Source organism: Fringilla coelebs, assembly GCF_963513975.1.
Source record: "Fringilla coelebs genome assembly, chromosome: 5".
NCBI classification, from domain to species: Eukaryota; Metazoa; Chordata; class Aves; order Passeriformes; family Fringillidae; genus Fringilla; species Fringilla coelebs.
In genome coordinates this window covers 9005337-9026081 of record NC_140033.1, presented here as the reverse complement: position 1 = coordinate 9026081, position 20745 = coordinate 9005337, and the positions used below count along the sequence as shown (strand labels likewise).

The following is a 20745-nucleotide window of genomic DNA, read 5'->3' as shown; positions in this document are numbered from 1 at the left end:
GAAATGCTGGAGTGAACTTCAAGCAAGTTTTACTGAATGGGAAGTAGGACTTTGATCCAAACCCACCAGTAACAATTGTAAAAGTCAGTGCACTGCAGCTGTTGGGGGTAGGCAGAATGATTTCAAATTTCTGAGTATGAATTATGGAGTATTCTGCAGCCTTAAAACTGCCTTCAATCCACGTAGCCCTCAGAAATGCTGTAGCAACAGTTCAACACTTTCTTGTTTGAAAGCAGTCTCCCATTGGTTAGAAGTCCAGAAAGCTTGTTTTGTGAAAATGGATTTAAGAAATAATTTGACAGCAAATATTTTGCAATGATTCATTGCTTTTAAAAAACACAGGCAGACAATGTAGAAGACTGCTTTAAAAAACAGCATACATCAAACAAACATTTCTGAAACGTGTTTTAGCATGATCAAAGGAGAAACAAAGCCACAGCACAAACACGATCAAAATAAAATTACAGCTAAAAACACTTCTCTGATCTTGCAGCCAAAGTGAACAAGCTAAAAATAAAAACTTAGATTTCTATTTAAAACAATCAGCCTTTAAGAAGCAAATTATTAAAGTCCACACCTTTTTCAGTCTCCTTTTCTCAGTTGTCTTGGCTGTGGTGCTGCTCCTCAGATCCCACATGACACCTTTGTGTGCCCTCCTGCAATTACCAGCCCTGCAGACATTTCACTGGCAGCAGCCCATTAAACTGTCCTTTCTGAGAAATCTGGCTCTTTATGAAAACGACACCTTGGTCCAGCTGCCTTTATGATTTATTTGCCATTGTTTGCTTATTTAAGTAATGGAAACATGTTTTGCCTGTCTCAGCATTTCAGGTGGAGGAAAAGCGAAGGTAAATCGATCTGCACTGGTTCTTTAACAAATGTTACTCTTTAGCAACAATAACTGCACAAATACACACACCCACCCAAGAGCAGGAAACAATAAAAGTCAGAAATTGGCTTCCTAAGTGAATTGTATTAGCATTTTAATGAAGATCTATAAACTTGAAGCCCCAGAAATTACCTTTAGCTGTCAAGATTGAGTAAGCTGAAGGAACAGAAGCTGGGGTCATCTCTTCATCACTTGACAAGAACCAAAGGGCAGCTCTCTTAGGAAATGCTTTGTAAAGAGTTTGAACTGGTTGCCCCTATTACTGTATATTTACGGTCAAAATGACTAATTTATCAGTTTGCAGCAAGAAAATTCTAGGAAACTAGGGAAATTTTATGCTCAGTAAAACTGCAATTGCTATAATTTAATGAAAAGAACTGGGGGGTGACTGGGACCCTAAGGAGAGGAAGGCTAGAGAAGATGAAATTAAAAATTTAACAACAACAAAAATAGACAGCTACTCAAGGCTTCATAACCACGTACAGCACCCGTCCGCTGGGACCCAGCGCAGAGAACCAAACACTGTCCTCACAAAATTTGGGCTTGCTCTCACTCTGAAGCCTTACTGCCCACAGAGAAGAGACTTGCAGCTCCAGTCACAAATGTGCAGAGCAGAGCTTCTGCCTCAGCAAGGTCACCAGAGGACAAAGCTGTTAATACGTGGCGATGAGAGGGCTACGATGGTTTGTGGTTTTACACACTCGAATGTAGTTTACCAAACACCAAAGCTTTTAGTGGTGCTCTTTCAAAGTCCCTTCATTTAAATTCCTCTACTTTAACATTCCTCTTGCTGCTGTTGACTCAGGCAAATACAGCAGAGCTCTCATGGATTCACTGCTTCTAGTGAAGCTCCTCAATAGCATGGATGGCATCAGACCACATCCTCAAACACTGTTTGCACAAGGGATAACTTGTGGCTATTATGGAGCTAATATGAGGGTTTTGTGGTGACTTATTGTCAGATGCTAACATAGAAGGGACAGACCACAGAGTAGAGATGTCATTTAAAGATGCTGTTTACAAAGTCAGGAGCATGTGTGGCATGCAGGCCATGCATGATCAAGCTGTCAGCAGCTCTTACAAAGAAGACCTATAGTCCCTCACTGATTTTGCAATGGAAATTCCCATCAGAAAGAGTTTTAAAGACTGATAATAATCATCAAATGGCTTATCTTTGAGTCAAGATGATCTTAGAGTAGTGCATTAGTTATGTCAGCCAATTTCTCTTTCTTAGAAGTGATATCCTATTTTTTATCATTTTTTCAAAGATTAGTAAAGGCAATTTTTGTTAGATTATAAAACACACTAATAAGTGTAAGGTTTAACTAAAGTTTCTTTTAATTTCAATAGTGTACTTTTTATTCCAAACTCTTTTCATAATTAAAAAAAAAACAACCTCAAACCAACAAATCCTTCTTCTGCAGATTCCAACTGCTATGCTTCAGTGGTAACTTGTGTGACACGAAGAGATTACAGACTTTCAAGGATGAAAGGTATTAAAAGTAGCAACAACATATCACTCTTCTGTCATTTCAATACATGGCTGCAGCAGCAATGTAACACCCAAAAGACATGAATTAAAAAAGACACACCATATTTTTACACATGTAAATTCTTCTGCATCTCAAAGGTACACTTACATATACAGCAACAGGAGTCTGGCCCTTGTGGCTTTTACAGTGGCTTGACCATAAGTGTCATCCATGCACCATTCTCGTTGGGAGAGACAATAAAGCAGAATTTAAATGATGGGGATTTTTAAGGAATTACTGATCTGTATTTGAGGCAAAAGCAAGGAAGGGAGAGTGGGTTGCAACATCCTAAAGCATTCGTGCTCTGTGCAGGGGGCAGCCAGCAGAAGTGCAAACCTGGCAAAGCCAGGCTGGGGATGGAGCTGTGGGTGCCCTCCTGGGGGCTGGCAGTGATGCAGGGCAAGGGCAGCACAACCTCAGTTTGGGGTGCTCAGCACTTCTGGAGTGTTGTAAATGAGTCCCTGAGTACCTGCCAAGACAATGCCACCATCCCAAAACCCCTCATTTCCTCTGCCTTAGAGGCATAATTCAGCATGAACATATCTTGGGAATAACATTTTGGCTCCCACAGGAAACAGAAGGGAGAAAATGTTGATCTCTGATGCAATTATCAGTTTCTGAAGGCTTTGTTCTAAAGAGACAACAATAGTTTTGATTCCTTGTTAAAGACTAATTATATGGTGAAGAAAAGTGAATATAAAAGTTCAGTAAAATTATAGCTTAATGCTCAACATAAATTAGATTTCTCACAAAACAATGCTTATGATCTATCCACCCTGTTTAATTTAAAAGAGGTGATTATTATCTCCTTACAGAACAACAAGCAAAATTAACACCTCTTTTCCATTACTGACAGTGTTTCAAGGTTATTGTATATCTATCAACACAATTAATTTTAAACTTATTTACTTGTCCCTCAGAGAGAGTAATTGGGCAACTGAGAAAACTAGCATCCATCACAGAACAGAAAGTGAGGCTTGCAGCACACTGTCTCCATTTAGGAATACTTTAATCTCAATTTTCTGTATTAAAGGTAATGAGAGTTCCAGCTAAGAGCCTGTTTCTTCCTCTCTCAGTCATTTATCTGAAGTTTTTGACATTGATGTTTGGAAATAAAAACACTAGAAAGCCTGTGCCTTAACTGTGTAACCTACATCTTTAGAGCTCTGGATGAGTGACAAGAAGTAAATACCAGAGTCTTCATGCTAAGATGTGATGTATTAGGGGAGGAAGTGGAGCGTGGAGGCACTGAAGACAAAAGATGTTTCTGATTTGGGGTGTTACAGACTTTTGGCATACAGAGCCATGCTACAGGCCTGCCTTTTGTAAGCTCTGAAGATTCACAGGTGGAGCACAAGTCCCTGGAGATGCTGAAGCAGTTTATGGCAGCTGATCCTAGAAGTCAGAAACCAAAACCTGTTCCTCTCCATTAATGTGATTTTCTCAGGCCTTTTGGAATGCTGAGAGATGTGTGTTTATTTCTTGGAATATTCTTCCACTTTGCCACCTTTAAGGGCACTAGAAGGTGTTCTGAAGGCTGAGGGAACATGCTGTAGCCAAACTCCTGACACAGCACTTAGCAAGATGTAAATACTCAGCTGAGTGTGAGGAATAGCTGGGGATTATCCTGGCAAACATATTCCAGTGTAAGGAAAAGGGGACAGCCCTCAGCAGTACAACTGGCAAAGCTGAACAGCACTGGCTTGACAAGCTTATCTTCAGCCTCTGTCTCCTGAAAGCTAAATTCCTCATATTTCTCTGTCAGCTCCATGCAGTGCACAACCCTGTCTCCAGAACCCTTTGCCCACAGAAATATTACTTTTTTTTCTGCCTAAAAAATGAAAAAAATATGTCCTTTGCTTCAAAAATCATCTATTTTGAAAACAGGAAGAGAAACTCCAAATTTTGTACTGCCAGGTTCAATTTGAAATGTGTGGAAGGGGTTGTGTAGCTGTAAAATAAGATCTCCTCCCTGATGTCACATCAAAAACTGGACAGGGCTCTCCCATAGTCTCAACTCTCAGAGAGGGATGTTCATTCATTTGGAAATGATCATCAGCCCACGCCAGTTCCCACGGAGTCATCCAGTAGAGAACTCTCCTGCAGCAATTTCCTAACCTTTCCGATCTCCTAGAATTTAATTTCTCTGTCAAATCCTTTACATTTGGCTAAAGAACTGGGGTAATTTTGTCAAACTACAAGAAACATTTTGTTGGTATAATGAACTTTTACAGCTAGTGTAAAGCAACTTGACACAAAATCCATTAAAGTAGGATTAATGAGGGATGGCAGGAAAATCTGAGGAAAGGGCTGGATGAATGACTGGTTTTAGCTCATGTGTCAGTGCAGCACAGCAACACCAAATGCAGTAAGGCATCTGTAAGTGGAAGCAAAACCCCTCAGCACAACCTGAGGTATTCAGTGTGATAGCATCAGTTATGACAACCTCTTTCAGTAGTCATGTGAGCACTACGTGTTTCCAACTTAATCGAGCTTCAGTCAACATAAGGTATTAACAGGGTTTTACACAACTGAAATAATGTACTCATTTATTGTTGATGTACCACTTAGTTCTGTTCATTACAAAAGAAAAAAATATTTCATAGCACGGGTGAGATGAAAACTGTGGAGTTGCTTCAGATAGAAAAGTTTTGCAACAGTACCTGCACGGTCAGAAAGTTTTTGTTCTCAAACATCTTTTCATTGGCTTATACTTTAATATACTTTAATTCTGTACAAGAAAACTTTTTTTTTTATTTTCACAATTTTAATTTTTATTATTATTCAGTGACATCACTTAAAATATTTGATGTAATTTCTGTGACTTTTAAAAATGAAAATTTTATTTCTCAGACTAAAAATATTTGTGTTTTTTAAAAGCAGTGAGGGGGGACTGTGCTTGTGATACAAAAATCACAGTGAGAGGAATTGGCAGAAAGTTTAACAGAAGTATTTAAAAAGTAATGAAAAAAGAAATGCAGTAAAAAAATATGGGCCTTATAATAAATGGGAAACTTTTTTTTTTTTAAAGTATGCTTTCTACCAACAGTTCTGGCACAAAATATTCAAGCTGACAGTATGTCAAACATGAAACAGAACTGAGTATTGATAATGACAACCCATTTACGCCATCTTGTGAAAAAGCTGATGATCCACAGTCCACATAAAATACCACATAGAAAGGTTTTGTACCTTCTCCCATGGAGCTTTTTTGTGCCCTTTCAGGAAGATGCTTTAGAGAAACAGGAGAACAGGACACAGAGACTGAAGGAGTAGGCAGCTGAAGAGAGCTGTGCCCCATGACTACCAAATTCTACAGTGTGACAAACGTTACTATAGAGCTCAGGAAATATGAATAATCTCACTGACATCAACAGAACACTTCTGACTTACAAGGATATTGGATTTTGCTCAAACAGCAGTAAAAAAATCAATAAACACCAATCCTCAGATATGTGGAAATATTAACAGATACAATGTATTATCACTGAATGCTTGCAACTATTTCATAAGACCTGTGCAGTGAATGGGAAAAATATGTAACCCAGTCTTCAAAGTGAGTTTTATTCTGCTTTTTTTCTGAATGATCATCTGTACAAAAGCTGTCTCTAAAAGGTTATCTTGTTTCCACTTATACCAAATTCTCTAACAAAGTCTTCCTACAAATCTTGCTGTACTTATCTGAACAGAAATCTTTAAAGCCTGCCAAAAGGAAATTAAATTTATATATGTAAGGATATGTTAAAAATACTCTTTTTCATAATCTAGGAACAAAAACACAGGACAGCTTATCACTTTAAAAGGTAAATCAGAAAGGGAACTATTTTGTCCTCATTTACTCAGTGTGTTTGTGGCAGCTCTAAGTGCTCTGGAACATCAAATTCTGCTGCATGCTGTACAGTAAATGGTGGTCTCAAAGATTTACAGTTGAACTCTTGCCTTTGAAAGTGGTAATTTTCCCTGGTAATGCCAGAAGGCAACTCACCTTACTAACAGAAATACTCAGCCTGCAGACACCAGTGATACAGAGATCTCAGAACAGAGGGAAATAGAGCAAAAAAAGGCTTATCAGCCTCAGTTTTGGTGGGTCACTCAGCAGTTTTTTGGAAAACACTGCTACATTTGAGACTGAGATGGAGATTCTCAAAAGAAATGTATCACATTTCAAAAACACTGAATGTTATCTGTACACCAGCACATCATCTATGGCATTCACTGCTTCTATCAGCTATTAGCTGGTGATCACCTTTGTACTTTGATCTCTTAAATGCTACTATACACTTTATTTTTTTTTACTATATAGTATGTAAAAGCATTTAGCTACATGTTTAAAAATCAAACTTAACAGCCACCTTTTAAAACAGATGAATTTACACAAGCCTATGGAATTCAATGCAAGAGCAAGGGATGAGATATTTCTGACACCACTCTGATAACTAAGAGCTGGACAATGAAGCCTGAAATAAGTAGTACAGGGCATCCTAAAGGTCAAGGGGAAAAAGAAGCATCACCTTGGCAATGCAGCAAAATGGGAGTTGCAGGATCTATTCCACTGTCAAAATTTAAAGGCATCAAATGCGGAACCATTTGTCAAACATTTTTTGTGTCTGTGATCTGTCCATCATATCTGAAAACTGAAATTGTGTGAATTCCTCTTTATTTTCTATTATTTAGTCCAACATGCTGCCTTTTCAAGTGAAAAATAAGTATCCATTTGTCTCTCCCATTGTCCTTTTCTCCTCCTGTTCCCCCTTCCTTACCCTACAGTCATGAATGAGGCTCTGTGGCCTAAATGTGCTGTTGGTGACATCAGTTTCACCCTTTTGTTACGCAGTGTTGCCTTGATAGAGCCTGGGGAGGAACATGGTGAAGTGGTTCAAGCGGGACTGGAACAGTTTCTATCCTGGAAACATGGGTTTGCAGAACTAAATGGAGAAAAAATGTCAATGTTTTTGAATCAATTAAACCCTTGCAAATAATGGAATGTAATCTGAAGGGAAATTACATGTCATATTAAATACAGAGCTTTCTAATTAGGTGTTTCCTCTGCTCCTCTTCAAAGCCTACAGAACTATTAAGATGTCCACAGTTACAGCACAAAAACATCTTCAAGATGTAACATTTGATATATCACAGTATTTCAGAAATAATTGAAATTCTGCAAGGAATTAACAAATGTGAATTTAGCGACAACAGATGCTCTATCTACATTTATTGATCTTACACAGTCTTTGTGTCACACAAAGCCCTGCGTTAGGCTCGCTCCTGCTCTAGTAAAGTCCACAGCCACAAGTCTGTTAAACACGGGAGCTGAAACACTATCCTTGATAATAGAGTTTAATATTAGCTTTGCCATTCTCTGGTAGTGTAACTTTTGAATTGTGTTCTAGAACTACCTGAATGTGCTATCAATGTTTTAAATACGTTGACGTTTCCACTTTGTTGTAAAAATAGGCTTTTAATACTACACAGTGTTTAGCATTCTAGTACCAGCCATCAGTTTGATATCAGCCGTGACATTATTTAATTTTCAGAATCACAGAGGTTAAAGCTCACTGAACTATAAACAGTTGGAAACATGGAGTGTAATCCCAAGGCACAGCTCTGCACAAGCTGTAATTTAAATCATATTGCATGCTAAGCTGAAAAGGCAGTGCAGGTCCCAGAGGGCATGAATAAATCTGCAGTCACTGATTTGCCACACACATTTGTGTTGGGATTCTGTAACTGTGCAAATGTGATGTCTTCCTTTAGAGCAGAGGACCTGTCATCTACTGAGATTTGTAATTAAATAACCCAAAGAACAAAAGCAATTACTCAGCCCTACAAATATTCAGGCTGAAATGTGCACGATTTCAGGAACAAAGAGAAGGGGAAGTTCCGGAGACGGAGAGAAAGGGAGGCTTTGAGTCTGCGATAATTCATCTGTGTCTAGTGCTGGTGGAGGCTTTAATGCATAGAACAGGTATTCACATACCTGGCTTCCTCTGAACTAATAATTCCATCATCACAGACTCCACTCTGAAGTGGATGTTTCTCCAGCTAAGGAGCCAATTATGCTTCCAGCTGGCTCCATGCCACCTCAGGTGCCGGCTTTGAGCAATCAGTTGTGTTAATTGCAAGCAACACTAAATGCCTTTTGGGACAAGCAATTCACGGTTCAGGAATGTTCCTGTGAAGGGGGCAGGTTCAGCCCCATTACCGAGAACAAACCACAGGGTTTGCATAGGTCGCAGGCTAAGAGCTGGAATTTTATGGAATGGGGAAAAGAGGTGGGAACAGACCAAGGGGCCGTATCCTCACATCATTAACTCTGCTGGGCATCTCAGTTAATTGATGGGGGCTATGGGGTGGGCTGTGTGGAGCCCTTCATATTTTCCCAAGGCCCATTCCCTTGGGTCTGCCAGGCATTCTGATCCAGGCCAACAGGACTGAGACTTTGGTCCAAGAGAAGATACCTCAACTGCCCATGAACATGTGCTCCTTCACAATAATGGGTATTTTCTTTCTTTCCATTTTGCATAGTGGCAAAACTAAAGTTTTAAGTATGCATAGGAGTTGTTTGATATAAAGAAAATATAACAAGGGTGATAGCAACATTGAATGACAAAAATGGATGATGAAGGGCAAGGATATATAAAAAGAATAGCCATTGAAGGAATGAAGAGTGACGATTAAATGAGATGAGCACAAAAATGAGATCAGAAATCAGATCTTAGCTGCATAGATGTCATTGTCATGTATTATCAGCTACAGATCTGGTCTGTTGTATTTTTTAGTATGTACCTTTTGACTCACTACCTTGATAACAAGGTTTAACCAATCATTTATTCATAAGCATGGATTTCTAATATGTTTGTCCACGAGCCCCTGCACGAGCACTACTTAAAAGAATAACCCTGTCCAAATGTTGGAGGTGATGAATGGGAAGCTTGGACTGAATCATTGGAGAAAAAGGGAGTTAGTGTGTGGTGGGGAGTGGGAGGCACTGGTACAAACCTCAGTCTGCAGGTGCTTAGAAACAGTGTGCAGGCACAGGAAGTCTCTCTAATACCCTTTGGAGGCTCAGTCCCTGATGTCCCACATGGATGTACAAAGAAAACTTCTTAAAACAAAGCCATCTTATTTCTCCCTTTAACACAGACTAAAACATTGCCAAACACTTTTGCGTCTGGAGCTGTGAATTTCATTAAATTCAATGCAGCTCGCTCAGCACTCTCTATTTCTGTGTGACTGAAACCTTTAATTCTCTCCCCACCGCCCCATGGCCAGCATGCTCCAGTCACATCACACTTAACCTTTGCCTTGGCTTCTCAAAGAAGAATTTGTTTCACTCTATTCACGGCCTCAGCAGTTTGGCAAACTGCACTCGAGCGCCGCGCTGGGCCTTTATATTGAACACACTAATCTGATTGTTTTTCCACTCTACAAACTTTGGGTCAACAATCAAGCTGCTGCCAGAAACTAATTAATTTGCAAACAGGCCCCATTTTCACAGGGGGAGAGCTTTTGAAACCTATGTCAGCAGAGCTGGTCACACCATGGTGACATGCATTGTCATGGCATCCACTTTTCTGGGTAATTCTCCTCACTAATTTTTCACCACACACATGAACTCAAATTACCCAGTCAACAGTAAATCTCTATTGAATGCCCACCAAACTCTGAACGTGGTGGCCTGAGAAGAGGAAATTGGTATTGACAGGGTCAACACTCATTAAATTGATGGCTAGAGCAGAAGGAAAAAAACACAAAACAACACAAGAATGCAAAAGGAAAATTCGGATGTATGTCATATCCCAATAAAGGGGGCTGTAACAGACCCACTCCTCCTTTGTTTAAATCAATTAGTATTCTGCTGTGTGACTCCTACAAACAGATTTCTGCTTAACTTGTCTGAAAACCTGGTTAGTGACTTTTGTGAACAAGAAAGGAGGCACAATTTGGTAGTTAAAAGTCACTGGTTTTCAAGCATCAGAGCTGTGATGAGCTCTCACAGAGATCATGGGAAACCTACTTGAATTTGCAAGGTCTATAACACAGAGGCTTTGTCTTTGGAATCTGGCCACCTAATCTGAACTTTCCTTTTGCTTAAGCTGATTTGGATCTCTGCAAAAACGATAATTACAAAGAAACTGGTGTTGTGTAATTTAAAGTGGGTTCTGTACCAAAAGCAAAGCAAGATTAGAACCTGAACACTACACCTTTTCTGGACAAATGACTCTTTTTTTCCTACTGAGATTTATCTTCAGAGAAAAGGGAGAGCTCTCCTATGAAGTGATGCATGTGGGTAACAGATAGATAGATAAGATAGATAGATAGATAGATAGATAGATAGATAGATAGATAGATAGATAGATATGACCTTTTTAATCATACATTAACTGAAAGTAGTATAAAAGTTTTCTAGTAGAGGTTATTGTCACTGCTTGAATAATATACTAAGTTTGTCACCTTAAGTAGGCAGACCATCACTTTACAAAGATATCCACTGCTAACTCTATAAGTTATCAATTTAAACAAATCCATATAAGAAAATATTTCATCTTAGAGTAAAAAAAAAAGAAAGAAAGAAAAAACACTTTTTAGAGGAGATAGAATATCACTGGGACTATTGATAATTGGAAAATTGCAGGTATTTTTAATCAGTGTGAGAAGGGCACAGAGCTCTACTCCTCCAACTGAATGTATTCCTGGAGTGTGCTCATGCAGATGGATTTCTGCACAGCTCCTGCTGCTGAAAGAAGCAGATGAGACTTGGATTTATTTTTCTAAAGGATGACTATAGAAATCAACTCACCTGCATCATCAAATTTGAATCTGAACACCTCAATGAGATCACCAGTTTTACCTAGTACAGAGGTACATTGATTTATCCACATCCAGAATCTCCCCAGAGCTTGTTCTGCCTTCCAGAGAAGGTGATGGGAACAGTTGCACTCTCAGATCTCACCCCAACATGAGACTCATCAGGATTTACTGGGTTGCTATATTGTTGATATGTGTTGATATGTTGACCTTTCAATTCACAATTTAAATCAAAACCCTAAAATTTAACAATTTTAAGGCACACCACCAATACTGAAATTATACTTTATGCAGCAGAGAAACTTCTCTGGTCTCCAGTGGAAACAGTGAATAAAAAATTCTAAGCTCTACCGTTATTTTTGATCTTATATGCCCTATGAAGAAAGTCACAGAATGAATGAATTGCAGCAAAGAATGGCTTCTAATCTACACTCCCAGCTATTACATTTTTTTGGTGTGGATAGTAAGGCTGACCAAGTTACCAAGTTAAAACCCATAAATGAGCCCATGGTTAACCATGTAATATACACATATCCTAAGTCAGGTTCCTGGACTAACTTGTATCCTAACTTCCTGGAGCACACTGTGGCTATAGCTCAGACCAATGTGTTTACTGATGCAAGTCTTCCTGCTCCAGGTCATGTTCTCTGCAGTGTCAGGAAGCCTTCAAAATGTGCGGTCAGACCGGTAGAATGTTCTCTGCTGCTTCATCTTTCCTATCTGCTTTTTCCACTCCAACCTCAAAACTTGTCCTTTGGCTACTTTTACCATCTTTTCAACCTAAACAGAATGAAATATCATCCACAGCACTGATACTTAATGAAGAAATGACCTAATCCTAGGGGTCATAGGAGGGATAAAGAATGAGAAAGAAGATCTTTTTCCTAGAATGATTTAAAATAATTTCATTTAGGCCACTTGATGGGAAGATTCTATAATATCTGGTTGCCTCCATCTACCATTTTGATGACCTTTCTCACATCTAGAGAAACTATTAAGCACATTCTAATTGCTACTTGGTCTTTGATTTCTGAACCAAATGTTCCTCTTACTTTGTATAAAGACACACAGAACAGTTTTCAAACAGGTTTGACTGAATCAACTTGTTCAAACACATGAATATCTTCTAGTCAAGTATTCAGCAGGGCCTTTGGCTTCATGACCTATAACCACTTCAGATTAGGGACAGGATAAATGTAAAGTAATAACAATAAGAAAGAGCCCTTTATTTTCTGATTTCAGAAATTCTACGTTTCCTCCAAGAAAAAAAGAATTGGTTGTAACAAAATATGTATATAGACAAAGCTTGTTAGATTGCAATGAGAAAAACAACTTAAAATTCATACTCAATCTCTCAAATATGGATCTACAGACTTAATGAGAAAAAAACCACCAAACCTTGTAAATTGAGTTTGTGTGCCATTCTGTTCACAGTACTATGCCACCGTCACCATAGTTTCTGAGCACTTCCTAGCACTGTGTTAGGTGACATTAGCATTTGTCACACATGGAATTTATCACTGTGAAATTATTTATTACTATTCTTAGCAATGAAGATAGTGGGAATGGGGGGTGGGAAGACTTATTGAGTGAGAAATGAGACTTGCATATATGGACATGTTTTGTTCCACACGGGTCGGAGTTGCTCATGCTTCTGTAAGCAATGGTGGGAAAGTGTGGAACTCAGTCCACACTACAGCCGGCATGACAGGACCTATCAGCTGTTCAAATATAGAAATGCCTATTTTAAATGCAAGAGATCCTTTCACAGGAAAATTAACAGCAAAAGAACAACAAAAAAAATGACAAACACAAAAAAAATTTCCCCAGGGTTTTCACTCATAATATGAGTTTAAATATGTCCTTGTAACTTCATGGGTAGTGCAGACCTGGAAGAGACTTCTCAGTCTACTCACTGTTGTCTCTTGGGATGTCAGGCAAGTGTGCTCTATAACAACACATAAAATGTTACCTGAGTTCCTCTGAAAACCAGCTAGGCTAGGCTACCTCAATGACTACTTCTATTGGACAGCTTTTTCTAATTTCATTCCCACCATAGTTTGAGACTTCTAATCTGAAGACTAAATAAATTCATAGGCAGTTCACAGTTTTGGGTTTGGTTTTTTTTTTTGGTTTTTTTTTTTTTTTTTGTAATATCCTTTCTTTAAATAGCTCTTCTCTTGATGGAGATTATTGTATTCGTAGCATCCCTCACCTCCCTCACCTCTAAAATACATTTAGATGTATTTTATGAAACAACCCCAGGTACCTGGATGGTTGCGTTCTGTGGCCCCTTTCCACAGCTGACACCTGTATTTTACTGCATGGTGTATATCTGGATTGAGAATGTGTAGGAGGTGAGCTGGAAAAAGGGAAGCTAGAAAGGCATTTAGGAACAAGGGAGGGGCACAGCAATGGGGGCCATCAGTGGAAATGTACAGCTAGGAAAAGGGTTTGGTTGACCACAGACTAATTATAGGTTCAAGGATCAGAATATGTACACACCCAAGTCTCACCAAGAGTAATTAATTTCTAACATTTTGACACATTTAATGCATTTTATTAGAGAGGTAAAAATCCTGTAAACTATCTGCAATCTTTTCTTTCTGTTGCCGTACATTAGTCTACTGTGCAATACACATATACTCAAGATCATGTGTGTGTAATGCCAATGCTGGGACATTCAACAAAGTGTCTGCAGTGGAAACTACACAAAGTGATGTCTACAGTTCTTGGAATGCCAGGACAGTATCCATGTTTCCTGCCTTGGACCCTGTTAAATTTAAGAGGGCATTTTCTTTTTTATTGAACAGTCGCTCAGCTTCTATAACTCTCAGCTGTTTATGTAACTGTAAAGTAAAGATTACCAAGGACAATAACCTCAGGGAACCAAGCACAGTTACTACTCCACTTTAAAAATTAAGCCATGGAAAGTATGCTAAAATAATATCATAGAGTGGTTTAAACCCATAAAAAGCAAGGAAATTCCAAGCCAAGTCTGGAAATGCAGACTGACAATCTCTCTTAACCCCAGGTCTAGTAAAGAGGGTGAGTGAGGTCAGTATTTCTGGGGTGCAAACCAGATTCATAATACTATCCTAATGCAGCTTTTGTGATTTCATTTCCTTTCAGATTTTGCTCAGCCCAATCCTGCTTTGCTTTTAAAATAAATGTTTATGGTTATTCACTTTACAAAATGTTAACAATTTAAGGCCAGATCCCCTGTGCTCAAGTCAGAGAAGATGAGAGCAGCTTTAAGCTTTCTCCTTCCACTCCTCTAATCTTCAGCTTGAAAACTGCCTTGGGTGCATTGCCTTTGCATTGCTCAGCATTTGCTCTGGTAGACTGCGCTGCCAATTCTGCCTTCTTGCCTCCAGCCATGCCCTCAGCCCTTGCACGGAGGCGTGGGGATGGTGTACAGCAAACGCTGCCCGCTGTGCAGCAGGGAACTCCCTGGCACCGGGGGAAGCTGCTCCCACCTGCTCAGGTCTCTACTCATCTTCTTTTTTTAACTTCTGCAGCAGTTCATGGAAGCAGGACGTGATCCATGCTTCTTGAAAATAACTTTGTGCCTCTGAACTATGGGAGGCAATGGCACATTTAAAGGGAATCGTGTACTTGCCGATAGGCAAAACTTTGTAAGGTTTATGTGTGACATCAAGGCTGTTGTTCCTTATAGTAAAGCTGTACAGAAGAATTTTTCCAACTTCAGATTTTTTTTTTTCTGACAGTTTAAAACAATTTTTGACCCTCACTGGGACTGAGTAAAATTGCCAAAGCTTCTTTTGTGCGGAGAAAACTCCACGCACGTACCAGAGGAGCCAGAAATGGTCGATGCGTGCATAAACATGGCTTATAACAAAGCACATGATTCAGTCTGGGGCACTGAACTGCAGCTTTTCATGTCCAAGATGACTTCCCTGAGCACCATCTTATTTTACTGTGCTTTTGCAAATGCTTCCTTGTCACATCTGGCCAACTCTGTATCAATAATTAAATATACACTGCTACAGTGACTGATGTATAGTTCCCTAGCTTCTAGATGAATGCCCTGACTACATGGCTATAGAATCAGTCTCCCTTGTTTTATTTGGCTTGGTGACTGTTTAATTATTTATACAAAATGAAAGCTTTAGAAGCCTGTGAGTATTAAATATCTCTAAGAGACTTAAGAAGTCTTTAAGAGCTGCTGGTCAGCACCTTCCCTTGGGCTGGGCACAGTTCTCTTCCCCAAAACATACAATTTCTGTAAGAAGGTTGAGCATCTCCAGAATGTGACTGTGTGATGTCTGCAGTAACTCTGTGTTCTGCTGAAATCCCAAAAACTTAATCACTCTGTGTAACATTGTTCTACTTTTCTGCCAGTTCAGGGCAAGACAATTTCTGGGAAAAGTCTGCCAGCTCTTCACGTGCAACTGTCTTCTCCTCTCCATTTTTGGTACCAATCAGCTTTGTTTTCTGCACCATGTCAGCTCTGACCTTAGCCTCATTTGGAAAAAGCAGTTTAGCTCCTGCTCTGACTGAAGTAAACACCAGCAAGGACTTGGAACTGGATGTCTCACCACCTAACTATTAAACTCTACAGAGATGAGAATTTGTCTCAAAGTTTGATCAGAACTCTTGTTCTGCAGCTTTCAGTATATGCCCCTTAAAAAACTCTTTTTTTTGCCTGTGGCTAAGCACACTGTGAAAAGCAGCTAGGAAAGCAAACCCACCACTACACAGAAATCCATGTATTTGCTAAAAAAACTTAAAAAGGTCAGCAAACTTAAGGCACAAAAATAGTTTGTATAGATCTTTAAGAAAGCAGTGAACGCCTCAATCTTCAGTGAGAGCTTGTTTCATTAAAAGCATATCCACTTTAACAACGTGCAAACACAGAGCTTCTTTTGTAATTATATTCTAAAAAGAAAAATGACAAATTAAAAACAATAATCAAAGGACTGGCATGCCTGCAGAGTTTCAAACCCAAACTATTATCACTTTTGGATTTCCATGTTAGATGCTGAAATTAGGAGAGCTGTGTGGAAAGGCTGCCAGGATCTTATCACTGGGAAATTAACAGTAAAGCCTCAGAGCCTCTAATAGGAATGTTATAGTGCAGATTTTAGGCCAATCTTTCCAATTAGGAAGGTAAATGTATTAAGTTGCAGTGGAGAGAGAGATTTCAGAAATGTACCTAAGGTTTGGATCGTTCTATATTAAATTATGGTTATGAGTTATGAGAATAATTTTTAAAGGTTTAAATTTGATTCTTATCTTGTTTTGAATTAAGTTTGAAACTTTTCATACAGGAATATAGTGCAAGAACTTTACTTAAGAGTTGGAAATCACCTTCACCATGGGATACAAGAAATGCTGCCTTTCTACTTTTATGCTCATTTTGTAAAATACTTAAATTCAAGAAAGCTTAAGGTTCATCAGCTCCCCACCTCGAGCACAAAGCAGTTGTGGTTTCTGCACTGTCATATGTAACCTTAGTGCTAATTTGAGAAAAGCAGTTCTCACATGTAGTGCTGAAAGACTGATAACCGAATCCAGGACGGAATGACACAATTTCAGCAGTGAAGTACAGGGCCTGTGGACAATGGCTGCATTTTCCCACTGCATAAATCCTCCAGACTCAGCTGTCATTGTGCAAATCTACTGCACAAAAGCAGATTTGGCTTGCATGACTGGGTTTAAAATGTCATCATGACTATCATAACTAAAGTTGATGTTGGTCATCTTTAACACATTATTGCCCTACCAGGTATCAAGATAGATGGGTTTGTCTATAACCCTTGTACTTTACTGTTTCCTGAAGACCAGAAATCTTGTTTACTGCCATAATAAAATAACCCAATGAATACAATTTTTGTGTTACTGGATAAACACAGATTGTAGTACTGAAATGCTGTAGACCTGAATCTGTTCTCCAGACAGATACTTGTCCACATGAATTGCAGCAAAACTAAATTTAACAGGATATGCATCAGATTCATAAACTTGTCATATTAAAATAAAACTTGTCACATACATACTTATCTGATACATGTATCCAATGTATGTTATATATAGAGTTAATCCAACTTGCAAGAGCATCTTGTGCTTTTAATTATGAGTCAGGGGCTGATGTTGTTATGGATTGTATATACAGCTAATGTGATATCCAGTTTGATACTAATAACAAACTCTGTTTTAAAACATACTCTGCTCTTACACATTAAAATTTGTGTGAACAGTTTGCACTAAATTGTAAAACCACATAAGAAAGCCTGAGCCTCAGCAGAGACATAAATAATATGGCTAGGAGCAAAAAATGTCTAAGAATAAAATAATTTGTGAATTCAAAAACAGGAGTGCAGGTGTAAGCAGTATGTGCTGACAAAGTAGAGCTAGTTAACACTTAAAAAATTAAAATTTAAATTAACTCAGCAACTACAGCTAGTATTACTTAATTCAATGTCAGCTATTTCAGACAATGAATTCTCATTTCCAAAATGCTCATATCCTTGTTTAGCTAAAGCCAAGTGTAATTCCATTTGAGCTATTGTAAATTTGACTTCAGTAGAACTTGGATAGAGCACTCAGATGCATTCTAAAGTATATTGGTACATGAAGGCAAAATCAAATTTCCTCTGAAACTATCTTTCCCTCCTCAGACATGCAAATAAACAACCACAGGCTTGATTACTAATATCCATACAATAATGCAAGCTATTGTGCCTTGCTAAACTATTGGATATTTTGAAACCAAATCACTTGGAATCCCCAGGACCCTTTTCTTTTTTTCCAAACTCTTGACAACTCTGGCTGGCTCATGAAGTTCTGCTGGTTGACTTTCAGCTGGATGTGGGCAGTGTCCCCTTCAATCCAGCAAAAATTAAACCTTGTACAAAGCACAATCCTGCCCAAGGCTCTGGAGTTACTTTGTGTTCATGTGTGGCTGATGCCTCAAGCCTTGAGCTTCTGTCCAACTTGCATGACTATGCTGCTCATAGCATCTGTGTATGTTTTAAATTTAATCACACTCCACAAATCTTAGTGTAATTAAACCAAAAATGCTTCTTTATAAATCACTTTTGATTAGTTTAACTGGTTTAAGGCAGAATTCCGCCCCAAATAAAAGAGGAGTGTATATGTCACAGATGTTGCTGGAACAGAGCTGTGTGCTAGTCCTTAATGGCTGGATGAGTGTAACCAGAGAAATGTACATTTTACATACCATTTAGCCACCGGGAGTCGTGCTGCTCTGTTCTGATGGGATGGTGATGCCCCAGAGTTCGGAAAATGGCAAAGTCCCTGCCCATGAAGTCTGCTGCTGTGCCCGAGTACAGCTCTCCATCTGCAGGAGGACAGAATTGTAAGCAATACTCCCCAATTTTCCAGTCATGGCAAGTCAGAGAAAGCTGTCATATGTTCATATTTCACTAATAGGGATAATGAGTAAATTACAAAACAACAAGCCATATGCAACGTATTGTCATTGAAAATAGAGATTAGACCCAATTTCTCACTGCAGAGCTTAATTGTAACCTCTTGCAAATGAGCTGTATCTGCAGACTGCTGGTGTGCTTTGCAAAAATGTGTTTGAATTCTTAGGCTGGAACAGTGGCAGCCAGTGCACCTACCCTGGCAGGCAGGAGTATGCAGCCTCAGAAAATCTACCTAACTGTGAAATTGCCCTGTTTAGAACAGGAGTTTGGTTTGGAGACCTTCCAGCCTACTGGGTTTATGTGACTCTGGGAACTGAAGAGTCCAGCTCAATCACTTTTGGTTCAGAAAGTCCTTAGGTCCCTTCATTTTTTCCTATAGAAATTATAAAAGTGTTTTTTCTTTTGTTCATTTAAGGGGCTTTTTTGTTTTGTTTTGAGTTTTTGGTTTGGGATTTGTTGTTGGTGTTTTTTTGTTGTTGTTGTCATTTTCTTATGGTTTGTTGCCATTTTCTTATGTTTTTTTTATTCTTTTTTTTCTGAGCAGGTCCTCAGAAAACAGTATATTTTACAGGAGAGACAGAACATGCCTTCCTGCTTTGGCCACCTTTGTAACTGGTACTGGCAAAGGGCAACAGCTAAGGGAGAAAATAAACGAGGTCACTCCCTCCTACCTTGACCCCCACGCATTTCACAGTGAACAAGTGAACTAAAAATTGACCTCTGATACTTCAGCCCATAAATGGCACATACACAGCCTAGCTGGAGATGAAACTCATCCCAGTGTGTCCCTCCTCAGCCAGCTAGAAGTGCCACAGAGGAGACAGAGGGGGTGGGAGACAGAGACAGTCTAAATTCTAAGGAGCAGGTCAAGTTAAATACCTGCCAGCTGGAAGAGAGTGTAATAATAATAATGACATTGAAATGAGACCCCCATTTCAAAGGGATCAAAGTACAACACATATCTTTCTGACATTAATTTACAGCTTGTCCATGAAATCACTCTGAATCAAAAATGCTAAAAATGCATTTTCAGGATTGTGCTCTACATCTGCATGTGAAATGAGATAACCTACCCTATACTGTTAAAATGGAATTAAAAAGCATTATTACTTCCAGCTACTACTTTCAAACTACCCATATTACACGGGTCCCTTGTGAAAAAGACAAGTTTGAGGATAAAATAACTCTTTCTTTAGCTAAGGTAATACATTTTTCATGGTCATGATGAACTCTACCATATCCTCATTTTAAAACACCCTTTTAGGAACAGGTCTATCATTTTCATGGCAATCCAGCATGCCTACTGGATATCACTGTCGTCTTTTCCCCTGAACACTGACACCATGAAATCACCAACTGAACCCAGAGTGGCTCTGTAACCATATGGTAGCTGAGAAAGTCAGGAAGGGTGAAAACATGATAGCGGAAAGGCGTGGAATTGAATGAATTCACAGCAGAGATTAGAAGCAAATAGACCAGTCATGCCCAGCAGGAGGTGTAATCAGAAGGGAAACAGAACAGCATATCATTAATTAACGATTTACCATTCTTCTGTGTCATTTTCAACTTTTTTTTGAAGGGGAGACAATCACTTAATTATAGTTATTATTATGTACAGAGTATGCAGCTGAGATTTTAAAGATCATAAAACCTTTTTGCCTGTGAAAAGGGCTTTGATGCTATGCTTAACCTTTCTTTAACCTTATCTTCATTTTCTTGTCTTTCAATCCCTGGTGAGTTCTGATAAATCAATAGAAATCAAAGGGGAAAGGAAAAACTAACAAGGCCTATTTTTCTTCTTAGTTATCAACAGATCTAAAGGTCAATCAGTCAAGAAAAAAAATCTATATTTAATATACTATGTTGCTAAATTTAACCAAATGCAATTTGGAAACTAATGAAAATTATACATTTGAAATATTTAAAATTGTAAGGTGTTTTTGCCATGTCTGTTTCTAACTCGATATATAAAAAACCACTGGAAAATAACTTATTTTCCAGGCTGGACTCAGCTCAACCCAAAAGGACACTACAAGGCTCTTGTGGGTGATACTTTTTCTTCAATGGTGACAGGAGAAAAGTTTTGCCAATAACTGGC

At 38.8% G+C, this 20745-nt stretch overlaps 1 protein-coding gene across 1 annotated transcript in view; it reads right to left on the bottom strand.

Moving 5' to 3' along the window:
* Positions 1-20745, bottom strand: part of SEMA3A (semaphorin 3A) — a gene marked incomplete at its 3' end in the record, with an annotated part of 161107 nt that overhangs the window by 37655 nt on the left and 102707 nt on the right. The window contains exon 6 of the mRNA XM_084206288.1: positions 18437-18556. Coding sequence (XP_084062414.1) covers positions 18437-18556 — 120 coding nt within the window. The remainder of the gene's footprint in view (positions 1-18436; positions 18557-20745) is intronic.